The 12,603-nt window shown below is 48.8% G+C and overlaps 1 protein-coding gene across 2 annotated transcripts in view; it reads right to left on the minus strand.

The window, feature by feature from the left end:
- Positions 1-5,480: 5,480 nt before the first annotated feature.
- Positions 5,481-12,603, minus strand: part of PIK3C2B (phosphatidylinositol-4-phosphate 3-kinase catalytic subunit type 2 beta) — a 64,363-nt gene continuing 57,240 nt past the window's right edge. For both annotated transcript variants that reach the window (XM_044267692.1, XM_044267693.1), the window contains 5 exons: positions 12,221-12,338; positions 10,541-10,622; positions 10,039-10,145; positions 8,076-8,204; positions 5,481-7,572 (listed from right to left, as the gene is read on the minus strand). In XM_044267692.1, the coding sequence (XP_044123627.1) occupies positions 7,384-7,572; positions 8,076-8,204; positions 10,039-10,145; positions 10,541-10,622; positions 12,221-12,338 (625 nt within the window). In that variant the 3' untranslated portion in view covers positions 5,481-7,383. The remainder of the gene's footprint in view (positions 7,573-8,075; positions 8,205-10,038; positions 10,146-10,540; positions 10,623-12,220; positions 12,339-12,603) is intronic.

A 12,603-nucleotide genomic window follows, 5' to 3' on the forward strand; every position in this document is an offset into this window, starting at 1 on the left:
ACAGAGTGTAGTTCTGGACATGGAGATAACAAGGTGTTGCCATGACTGCAGGCCTGAGGGTGAAAACAAGAAGTCCTTGGACTGGCAAGCTGACTGGGACTTTGGCAAAAGAGAAGATTTAAACCTCAGTTAATTATGTTTATTTTTAAAGATTTTGCATGCCTGATATAAAGGGTATATCGCTTTTGACATCATTTTTTTGAGTCAGTACTACCTCCAAAATCTTATTTCTAGGTATTCCACGCTTTGGGTGGCTACCACCTCCCATCTTTGCAACCCACTGCGCTGGGATCCCTATTGGCAACTTACCAACCCCCAGAAACCCTCCTCCACTTCCCTCTCACCCAGCGTGCATTCTGCGGTCCCCTTGCAAAGACCGTTCACACTCTTGCTTTTCTCTGGCAAAACCCCAACCCTGGTTAAACCCAACTACCCACTTATTCTGAGTCTACACACTTAGAGTTAATCATTGTGGAGGCACTCAACCATGTCCACTGACTTGCTTTGTGTTTGTGATGACAAATCTCATCAGTGCCAGCCACTCCTGCAGCGGTTGACGTAGCTTTGTTTCTCCTACACTCCAAGACAGCTTCACAACGCTCGTTCTGCCAACTGCCAGCATTCCCATGAACACACATTGTCAGCTTCAGATCACGCCTCACGCTTCATTGGGAAACCAGATACAATTGAACATAAACAACCTCATCTTTCCACCACTAAGCCCACCAATCTACCTACCTTTGGACCCACTACTCTGTTTTCAGTCCCATGACAAGATGAGCAGCCTCCTGGATCCTACCCCTTCATGTCTACCAAAGGACTTCTGGCCTCCCTTAGCCCCTTCCCTGTAACGTATAATTTTCTCTCTCAGGCTTCTAGAGCACTCACATGCAGAGTTAGTATCACTTGTCTTAAAAATTAAAAAATCTTGGGGCACCTGGATGGCACAGTCAGTTAAGTGTCCGACTCTTGATTTTGGCTCAGGTGGTGATCTCAGGGTCTTTAGATCAAGCCTGGTATCGGGTTCCATGCTTAGTGGGGAGTCTGCTTGAGACTCTCTCTCTCCCTCTCCCTTTGCCCCTCCCCTCTCTCTCTCTCTCCCTCTCTCTCAAATAAATAATTCTTGGGCCCCTAGGTGGCTCAGTTGGTTAAGCGACTGCCTTTGGCTCAGGTCATGATCATGGAGTCCCAGAACCAAGTCCTACATCAGGCTCCCTGCTCTGCAAGGAGTCTGCTTCTCCTGCTGACCTCTCTCCTCTCATGCTCTCTCTCTTTCTCTCTCAAATAAATAAATAAAATATATTTTTTAAAGATTTTATTTATTTGACAGACAGCGATCACAGGCAGAGAGAAAGGAGGGAAGCAGGCTCCCTGCTGAGCAGAGAGCCCAATGGGAGGCTCAATTCCAGGACCTTGGGATCATGACCTGAGCCAAAGGCAGAGGCTTTAACCACTGAGCCACCCAGGCGCCCCTAAATAAAATATTTTAAAAATAAAATAAAATAAATAATTCTTTAAATAATTAAAATATAAGAGAATTTAAATACTCTCTCAGGTTCATGTCCCTCCAACTTTCTGTACCACTACTGCAAAGTTTCTTCAACAGTCACCTATGGTTATGGTCTCTACTTTCTCAGCACCTCTTCTCTCTTCAGTGGCCTTCAGTGTGAACTTTGTCCCCACTAGTCATTCAAAACAACCCTTATCCAGGCACCTGGCTATCCCAGTGGATAGAGCATCAGACTCTTGATCTCAGGGTCATGAGTTCAAACCCCACCATGGGTATGGGCCTACTGAAGAAAACGACAACAACAACAACAAACAACCCTTATCAAGATCCCCAAGAGTTTACCAAGTCCAATCCTTTGACTGTGGTGGGTCGAGCTGTGTCCTCCTAAAAGATGTTTTAGTCCTAATCCCTCAGTACTTGCGAACGTGACCTTATTTGGAAACAGGGTCTTCCAAAGTAAAGATGAAGTCATTAGGATGGGTCCAACCCGGGATGATTGTATCCTTATACAAAGGTAAGTATGGACACAGACACACATGAATGATGACACATGAACACACAAGGAGGACACCATGTAACATGAAGGCAGAGATTGGGGTGATGCACCTGGCAAGTCAAGAAATGTGAACCATTTCCAGCAAACTACCAGAAGGGAGAAGAGGCATGGAACAGATTCTCCCTCTCAACCCTCAAAAGGCACCAACTCTGTCAACTCCTTGATCGTGGCCTTCTAGCCTGTAGACCTGGGAGCAAATTATGTTGTTCACGCATCCGCCCCTGCCGCCCCCCACCGCCAGTCCCCCGTCTATGGTGTTTTGCTACAGCAGCCCTAGGATATGGACAGGACTTTTCTTTAAGTTCCCATGACGGTGCTCCCTTGCTTTCCCTCCTCCTCTTCCTCCTCTGAATGTTGGCCTATATCTGAGCTCAGTCCCACTGTGTCTTTTTTTCCAGCCTAATCTAGGTGATCTTGACCTCCTGCACATGACGTCCATGTCTGACTCCAGGCTGACCTCTCCTGGGAGCTTCGGATTCCATTCTCCGGCTTCTCCACACGGATGTCAACACATCTCAAATTGGCCATGATCAAAGCAAAACACTTTAAAATTATAAAATTATTAAATTATAAATTAAAATTATAAACTATAAAATAAAATTATTAAATTTATAAAATTTAAAATTATAAGAATAATTTTATTTACTTATTAGGTAGGCTCCATGGGGCTTAAACTCACGACCCCGAGATTGAGAGTCACAGACTCTATGGACTGCGCCAGCCAGGTTCCTGAAACAAAACTCTCCATTCAGCTCCACCAAGCCTCTTTTCCAGGCTCCTCAATGGCTGCCACCATCCTCCTCACCTATTGCCAAGGCCCTAAACTTAGGAGTTACCCTCAGTTCCTCTTGCCCTCAACTCCACATCGAATCCATCGGTTCCACCTTGGAATCCACTAATTCTCTCCAGAATTCTCTACTGCTCTCCATCCACCCTCACCCCACCATGGCATTTCCCTCCTAGACTTCTGGAAGATACTTCTCCTCTGCTTCCATTCTTGCTTCAAACAGCCAGAATGACCTTTTATTTATTTATTTTTAATAAAAGATTTTATTTTGTCGGGGCACCTGGGTGGCTCAGTGGGTTAAAGCCTCTGCCTTTGGCTCAGGTCATCTCAGGGTCCTGGGATCAAGCCCCACATCAGGATCTCTGCTCAGCAGGGAGCCTGCTTCCTCCTCTCTCTCTGCCTGCCTCTCTGTCTACTTGTGATCTCTGTCAAATAAATAAATAAAATATTTAAAAAAATTTTTTTTAATTTTTTGAGAGTGCGTGCGCAAGGGTGGGAGTGAGGGGGAAAGGGGAAGAGAGAGGGAGAAGTGACTCCAAACTGAGTGCAACGTCTGAGGCGGGGCTCGATTCCACAACCCTAACCTGAGCTGAGACCAAGAGTTAGAGGCTTAACCGCTTAACCACTTAACCCACTGAGCCACCCAGGCACCCCAGGGCGCCATTTTTAAAGTGTGGTCTTTTGATGGCAATTAGAATGACCTTTTGAAACGTAAATTGGAGCACTTCAGTCTGTTCCTCAGAACCTTCCTAGGGTAGTCCCATCACACTAAGAAAATCTGGACTTCTGACTGACTTCAAAGCTCAGCTCAAGTGTCTCCTTGTGAAGCCCCTTCAGCCTGCCTGAGGGCTCCCCCTTCCCCCCACCTTGTCCTGAGACACCATGCTGTAATTCTTTGTTCCCGGGTCTGCCTCCCTAGCTGGACAGTGAGTTCCTTGAGGACAGGATCCTCATCTTTGTCATTTTCATGGCGACACTGCCTGGTCACCCGGCCTAAGCCAGAGAAGGCCCTCAGTGTGGTGGGCTGAACAGACCCCTCAGACACAGTCCAGCCACCAGAATCACCTCCCGACTTAAGAACGCTGCCTCACATCCAGGGATCGAGTCCCGCGTTAGGCTCGCTGCTCAGCAGGGAGTCTGCTTCTCCCTCTGACCCCTCTCATGCTCTCTCCCTTTCTCTCTCTCTCCAATAAATAAATAAATATTTAAAAAAAGAAAGAAAAAAAGAAGAATGCTGCCTCATTTTTGACCTTTCAAGTCCAATCTAATCTTTGCTCCCAAATCCCAGCCAGTCAGGTTATTTCATTCTTGGCACTTCTCTTTGCACTCAGAAGACCCAGCCTCCCGGGCTTCTTTTGTTTCTTTCCCCTGAGCAACCCTTCTGCCTCTATTCCCACCTCCCATCCCCACCCCCTTGAGTGGGGGAGGGAGTTCAGATTTCTGCCCCATTTGGCCAAGAAATTTCCTCAACTAAGACTTGCCAGATTCAAGTTCTAACTTTTAAAAAGGCCCCTTGGGACTTGTCCAGAACCGCAGTGACATCTCAAAACCACTTGGAAACCCGGCAAGATAGGTAACTTCTTAACTACTGTTTACTCCTGGAAGTCCCTTGGAAGCCCCCACAGAACTTCCCAGGGTGAAACAGGATACCCCACTGGAGAGTTTTGACAACTTCTGGGTGAAATGCTTAACAAGGGTCACATGGCATCCTTCCACTTGGCAAGTTCCTTTCCGGGCCACGGTTCTGCTCTCGTGACTTCATAGTCATAACGCATCTCAGAGGTTCAGTTTCCTCTTTTATAAAACATGGTTGGCTAAATATCACTAGGCAGTCGAGTTCTTTTCTTAAATATTTTATTTATTTATTTGACAGAGAGAGAGAGAGATCACAAGGGGGCAGAGAGGCAGGCAGAGAGAGAGGGGGAAGCAGGCTCCCCGCTGAGCAGAGAACCAGATGCGGGGCTCGATCCCAGGACCCTGAGATCATGACCTGAGCGGAAGGCAGAGGCTTAACCCACTGAGCCACCCAGGAGCCTTGGCAGTAGACTTCTTAAATGCAGAAATTGTCCTGATTTATCTTTGGGACCCTCAACCTGGTATGTTGTCCGGGGCCCAGTGCACAACTCTGGGAGCTGTATTCTTTGTGAATGGGGGCCTGCCACCAGGTAGCACTGGTAAACACAGTAAATGTTTGTTGACAGAATGCATGAATGAACCATACTTACTTTCCACAGCAGCTGAAATGAAAAATAATTATAATACAGAAAACTCTGAAAACTAACAAATACTACGCCAATGTAAGGGACCGTAATAAAGATTACTTATTAAGATTGCCCCAGGTTTGGGGTCATTCCTATGTTCAAATTCCAGACCCAAGGCTGAATGGCTGTGTCCTTAGGCAAATCCCTGAATCTCTCTGAGCCTCTGTTTCTTCATCAGTGAAATGGGGATACCATTCACCTGACTGAGCTGCTTTGAGGGTAGATCTGGCTGACGAATGTGAAATGCCCCATACAGGGGACCAGTGCGTCTGAACGGCACCATTTGTAAGACCACCAGCCACTCGTATCTCATCTTGTATACCAGCTATTTTCATCAAAAACATGGATCGATCTCAAAAACGCTAGTTTTGTTTTTCTCAAATGTCATTTATTAGAAAATACAATTCCAGAGAAAGTAGCAGATACAAGGACATCTGGGAAGTGGGTACAGTACACAGATCTCTGTAAGTCAGGGGCACAGAAGGTCAAAATAAAATGAGCTACGGGCAAAGAGCCAGTAACACAACTATGGTCCGTTCATCTGGAGAAGTACCACTCCTGTCCCGACTTCCCCCATCCCCTTCCCGACAGTGGCAACCTGATCCTTGACAGTTTGAACCTAAAAAGAAAAGTTTAGATTTCCTTGCTACCCTGTGGCTTCTGTGAATGGAGCTTCTTTCTCCAGCTATGGAATGAGTCAGCAACGGGGGAATTTCTGATCCTTGGAGCTGACAAGGAAGCTGGGGAGGGACGGTTGAGGGTATGCCTGATTACCTCCATACCCCCATTGTGGGGTACATGCAGCCAAGTCTGGTTTTAAAAGTTCCTATCAAATTCGAAGTCTCTTCCTCTTTTTCCAAGGAGTACAATGTCTGCAGTAAAGAGCAGGAGTGACTCAGATCCATCCGGGAGAGGATGAAGAGTCTAACAGCCTTGTCTCTCCCTCCCAGAGCAGCTCCAGGGGATCAACCACAGCCTCACTCCAGGCTCCTCACAACCAAAGAACATCACTGGAATCCCCCACCCCAGGCTCCTCTCCTCTACTTAGGCATCCCTTGGGCTCCAGACTAAATAGGTTTATGGCCCCACAGAATGAGGGAAATTCCTATTAAAAAAAAAAAAAAAGACAGAAATGGAGTTTGGGGAAAGCAGCACTCAAAAAACAGAGGTGTGGCGGGTGATGGATTCCACCCCCTTCACCGGCTCCGCCCTGGCCCATATCTGCCCCGAGAGGCCCCTGCCCAGGGCCAGGACGCCCTTGGGTGGAAGCAAATCTGAGAGCAGAGGCAGCACTTTATCCAACTAGAGAGAAAAGAAGGGAGAGAGGCCTATGAAGGACACCCCCCCCACCCACCCAGCATATGCACAGGGACAAGACGGTCCCCGGGGGGACTGTGAGAATGCAGGGGATAGAAGACAGTATCCAGGGTAAATCCTAGCAAAGTAGGGGAAGATGAGAGGAAAAACTCCCCGAGAGAGCCCAGGTCCCTGAATACAGGCCCGATGCAGAGGCCCATTCGGAAGGCCCTTCCTTCCACACGTAGGTATCACAGCGCTCTCCTTTGGAGGCAAAATCAGAAAGGCCCCTCGCAGGCCTCAGTCCAGCACACCCGCCCTCCCTACCCCTCCCCGACCTGCCCTCTGAGAGGGAGGGCTCTAACCTCGGACCCACTGGGCCCCTCCCCAAGTAAGTCCTAACAGACAGAAAAGCAAAAACGAAGAACAGACAAGTGAACGAAACAGAAACCTAAGAAAAAGTCCAATAAGAACCTTAATCATACAAAAAGTCCAAATAGTCTGCCACTCTTGCCTTCCGAGGCATATGTGAAGTCCCTTCTCACGAGGCTTCCTGTCCAGTCAGGACAACATTACTATTTCATTTTTTAAAAATAAAATAAAGATAATCCATCCCCCCTCCCCCCAAATGCTACTTCATACACCACCACCCCCACTCACCCCAAACCAGGCATTGCTCCCTTGACACAAGGTAAACTTAAAACTTTGCTCCACCTCACAGCCTCCAAGGGGCTGCTCATCACGACCAACCCAAGTTCACTTGGCGGAGGAGGGGACAGCAGAGAGCATCTTACTCTCCCTCCCTTCTGTCACGGAGGCCCCATCCGCCTGGACAGAGAGGAGGCCTGCCAAGGGCGCTGCCCCTTGGCAAGGAAAGGACACCTGAAGCTGGGGAAGAGTCCTCTCCCTTAGCTCCCCCAGCAGCCTAGGGTCCTGGGAGGGGAGAAAGGGAGGAGGGAGGGCTCTGCTGGGCTCACAAGGTCTCGTGACTTCGAGACCCCAGTGCAAACCAGCCAGTCTTCTCCTGGGCCAGGTCCAGCTCTCGCAGACGGATGTGCACCTCCCCGAGGAGAACGTTCTCCCAGAATCCTTGCTCACTCAGCACACTCAGCTGTAGCTCCCGCTGCTGCAGGTCTCCCTTGGGGATCCCATCGTACACCAGCTGCAAGCGCCCAGATGGGGAAGAGAGGGAACAGAAGAGGGAGACGCTTAGGGCTGTGGGGGTTTGATCCAGCTGAGGCTGAGACCACGGAGCTGTCCAACCACAATCGAAAGGGACAGAGAAGATATTCGGAACCTGAGAAGAGCTTTAAAAAACTTTATGTATGGAGGTCAGGCAGGTAAGGGGCCACTGCTTATCGGCCAGGGACTCCTCCCCGCCACCCCGTGGGACAGGGCTGAGGCCACGCTCCGGCTGTGGAATCCCGATCCTCAGGGCCAGCAAACTTGTTTACGGAAAGGGCCTGATAGGAAACATTTTAGGCTTTTGAGGCCCTACAATCTGGTCTCTGTCACCAGGATGCAATCATGCCGCTGTTAACTGTGAACAGCAGCCACAGAGGACACTGAAATGGACAGGTGGGGCCACATTCCAGTTGGACTTGATTTCCACAAACAGGTGTAGTCGGCTAAGCCCCGCCCCAGCCCGGCTCGTTCCCCACCCACCATCTCATTGTAGGTAGGGTTGCAGGTTTTCCGGGCCACTTTGGTTTTCTTCTTAGTGGTTTTCTGAGGGTCAGGGAGGAGGTAAATCTTCACATAGGGGTCCGGGTCACTCCCGTCCTGCAGCAGTTGCTACAAAGGGAATGAAAAATTTAAAAATTTAAAAAAATAAAAAAAAATAAAAAAAAGAGAGAGAGAAGAAGATTCCTAGGTCTGTGTCTTTATCGCCATTCCTGTGATCACCCCCAGATCCAGACTCTTATCCCCAAAGCCTGGCTTCTTGTGAGGCACAGGAATGGGCTACCCAGCTCCCTCCACTCTGAGAGAAATCTCTCCCATGGCCACAGGAGGCATCCTACCAAAACATCCACCTGATAGCCTGTAATACCCAGTCTATACTTTTCACTCAAATGCTCCAGGCATGCCGTCCCTTGGTCTCTTTTGGCTGAGCCATCACGTCCCTATATATCTTCCTGCCTGGCCCAATGTCTTTGTCTATTTTGTCGTTGGATCCGGGTAAACTCCAAGAGGTGGAGGAGGAGCCAGAGATGAAGCTGCTTGCTGGAGGCCAGCCAATTAGGGCTTCAGCCAGCCTGATCCTCTTAAAACTTAAACTAGATCTTGTCCTGCCTCTGCTCAAAAACCTTCCCACGGTTCCTGTCTCACTCAGGGTGAGAGCCACGGTCCCGACTGTGGGACCCGGGCTCTGGTCTGCAGGGCTCTCTCCAACCCCATAAGCCGCTCTTCTCCCCTCTGCTCCACAGTCTCCAGCCACAACAGCCCTGAGCACTTCCCAACACACCCCAGGCAGGCTCCTGACTCAGGGCTATCGGACTTAACTGCTCCCTCTGCCCGAAACAATCCTCACCTCCTTCCTTCTGTGCTTGAATACCTCCTCGTCAAGGAGGGTTTCCTTGACCCCTCTTTATAAAAGTGCCACGACTTTGTTCCAACCCAATATCTGTCCTCTGTTGCAGGGCTTGCCGGAGCATTTACCACAATCTGTATGCACTCTTCCATTTACCTCCCCCTAACTATACCAACATTATCTTCATTTCAGTAAGGCTCAGAGTAGGAGCACCTGGGTAGCTCTGTCGGTTAAATGTCTGCCATTGGCTCAGATCATGATCCTGGGGTCCGGGAATCAAGCCCCATGTCGGGCTGTTTCTCCTTTCCCCCTCTCCCACACCCTCAACTGCTTGTGTTCTCACTCTCTCAAATAAATAACATTCTTTTTTTTTTTTTTAAGATTTTATTTATTTATTTGACAGAGAGAGATCACAAGTAGGCAGAGAGAGAGGAAGAAGCAGGCTCCCTGCTGAGCAGAGAGCCCAATGCGGGACTCGATCCCAGGACCCTGAGATCATGACCTGAGCCGAAGGCAGCGGCTTAACCCACTGAGCCACCCAGGCGCCCCTCTTTTTTTTTTTTATATTTTATTTATTTATTTGACAGACAGAGATCGCAAGTAGGCAGAGAGGCAGGCAGAGAGAGAGGAGGAAGCAGGCTCCCTGCTGAGCAGAGAGCCTGATGCTGGGCTTGACCCCAGCACTCTGAGATCATGACCTGAGCCGAAGGCAGAGGCTTTAACCCACCGAGCCACCCAGGTGCCCCAATAAATAAAATCTTTTCTTTTCTTTTTAAGATTTTTATTTATTTATTCAACAGACAGAGATCACAAGTAGGCAGAGAGGCAGGCAGAGAGAGAGAGAGAGAGGAGCAGGCTCCCTGCTGTGCAGAGAGCCCGATGCAGGGCTCGATCCCAAGTTCCTGAGATCATGACCTGAGCCGTAGGCAGAGGCTTAACCCACTGAGCCACCCAGGTGCCCCATAAATAAAATTCTTTTAAAAAAAAAAAAAAAGAAAAGAAAAGAAAAAAGGCTCAGCGTAATTGGGCTATGTACCAAAGCTAGGAAAGTACCACAAGAAAGATTGAGAACCAAACGAAGACTGTGCATCTACTTACCAAGCCCCGAATATGCATCACCATAATGAAGAGTTTATTGTTTTTGTAGGAGATGGACAGCTTCACCTCCCCGCCCACCTTCCCGACAGGCCGGGCCCATGAGCCATCTATAGGGACAAAGAAATGCAAGGAAGGTCATGAGGCCAGTTTTGTCCCCATCTGGTGCCAGGCAGATGTTTCTGTTTTCTTCTCTCCACCCACCCCCCCATATCTTCATAGTGGGTTCCTGATACCCATGGGGGAACTGCCAAGTGATATCTGTGCACATGACTTAGAACTGGGTTGAGATGGTTTATGCAATGTGTGTGTGTAATCAGCTGAATATCATGATCCCGGGACACCTGCGTGTGGAGCTATGGGCCCCACAGCCTCAGTGGGAAACCAGATCTTCTAGCCAGTAAGCAAAGAAACAAGTCAAGGGAAGAGAACTGGGAAGGGGTGGGGGCAGGAGAAACTACCCCTGGGAATAGCTCAGAGAGGTTGGCAGGAGAAGGCAGCGTACCTGAGGACTTGGGAGCTGGGCTGGTGCCCGCAGCCTTCTCATCTCGGGGCAGGGGGTGAAAGAAGGTGTACACCAAATCACACTGAAATGAAATCAGAGACAGAGTCATTCTTCAATAAGACAATGGCCCCATTAAAAAAAAAGGGGGGGGGACAATTCCAGATTACAAGAGGCCTATGAAATGGAACAACCAAAGGTAGTATGCCCTTCTTGTTTGGATCATGGCTCAAACCAACCAACTGCAAAAACAATTTTAGGGATGGCAGGGAACTCTGAATACGGACTACATACAGGGTGATATGCTGTATCTACCTATATGAATACATCTTTATTTTTCAGAGTTGCATAGTGACTACTTATGGATAGAATGTCATGATTTCTCTGACTGAATTTAAAACACTTCATGCAAAAATAAGCAAATATGGCAAAATGTTAACTGTTTTGATGATGGCCATTTAGGCACACATTGTACTGTTTCTCTGCTTTTCTGTTTGAAAGCTCTCCTAATAAAAAGTTTTTTAAAAAGGGAAAAAAAACAAACAAAAAAACCTAGGTTACATTGGGTGGAAAGCAGTCTGTTCTTCTCTGCTGTGCCCTTCCCCATGGACACACATACAACTTTCAAGCAGAGAAATATCTGAACCAGCAGAGGCTATGACCATTCTTGGGACTGTTTCCTAACTGTGTTAGAGAAAACAAAAACTAAATGTGTGAAAATACCTACCTAGCATTAACAGTGGGGGGAAAAATGGACATACTCTAATTACCTCTCAAGAAGCAAATGGTTGGGGTGCCTAGGTGGCTCAGTGGGCTAAGCCTCTGCCTTCGGCTCAGGTCATGATCTCAGGGTCCTGGGCTCGAGCCCCGCATCGGGCTCTCTGCTCAGCAGGAAGCCTGCTTCCCTCTCTCTCTCTCTGCCTGCCTCTCTGCCTATTTGTGATATCTCTCTGTCAAATAAACAAATAAAATCTTTAAAAAAAAAAAAGAAGCAAATGGTTAAGGAGATTTGGGTATGGCCAGTCAAAGTATTCATTTGGTACAGGTATTTAAAGTTATGCTTACTATAAATGCTAAGTGGAAAATACTTTATAGAGTGATCCTGAAGCCATGACCAGCATGAAACATGTGCATACAGACAGACAGGAAGGAAACATGGAAAGAGGATGTGATGGTCTGTCAGGGGTTGGAACTCCTGATGACTTTGTTTTTATGCCCATTATAATAACAGACTGTAATACCATTTGCTTAAAAAAAAATTGGGGGGGGGCAAATACACACACTCAGCGTGCTCAAAAAACTCCTTTTCTTCAAGAAGAGAAAGAAAAAAGAAAAAAGAAAAAAAAAAAAAGCCCTTCCTGCCCAAGATTCTGATCACTCCTAGCAGGCTAGGATCGCTTCTGATACCTGTCTGTCTCATAAATGTCTCTCCGTGTGCCCAGCGGCATGCTTTCACTGCGCTTAAGGGAACGGCCCAAAAGGCGGGAGCAAGACCCTCCGTTCCCCTTCTTTCCTTCCCCCCTTTCTCCTGCCTTTCCTCTCTTAGACCCCTTCTCCTCCGCAGAGAGAGACACATCCTAAGAGCCAAGTCCTGTCCTTGACCGCCAGGGGGCACCCCACCCCACCCCATCCCACCCGGCCCCAGCGCCTCCAACAGCCCAGAACAGAGGAGAGCCCACCCACCTCGGCCACCTCGGGGGCTTCATGGGTCAAGTGCCTGATGTAGCGGTTTAACTCCTCCCTCCGCCGCTCCGCCACCGCCTCTCCCCGCGAGCGGCCAATCACGAAGCGACTAGGGAAGCTGGCGAGGCAGGTGGGCCGTGGGAACGCCGGAGAGGCAAGAAAGGAAAAGAAGACGAAGAGGCGAAGAGGCGGCAGGCTTTTGTCACATTTCATTTGCATTGTCAGCGAGCTGACCCACATTTCTCAGCAGCCGGCCCCATTCCTCCCTCGGCTCCCCGGGGCAGCTCCAGGAACCCCAGACGAGAAAACCAAGCTGGGGGCCAGAGTCCTAGGACTCCCGCAGGGGTGCCTTGGGGCTCTGGAGGAGTCTGCAGTTTTCCCCA

Source organism: Neovison vison, chromosome 10 (genome assembly GCF_020171115.1).
Source record: "Neovison vison isolate M4711 chromosome 10, ASM_NN_V1, whole genome shotgun sequence".
NCBI lineage: Eukaryota > Metazoa > Chordata > Mammalia > Carnivora > Mustelidae > Neogale > Neogale vison.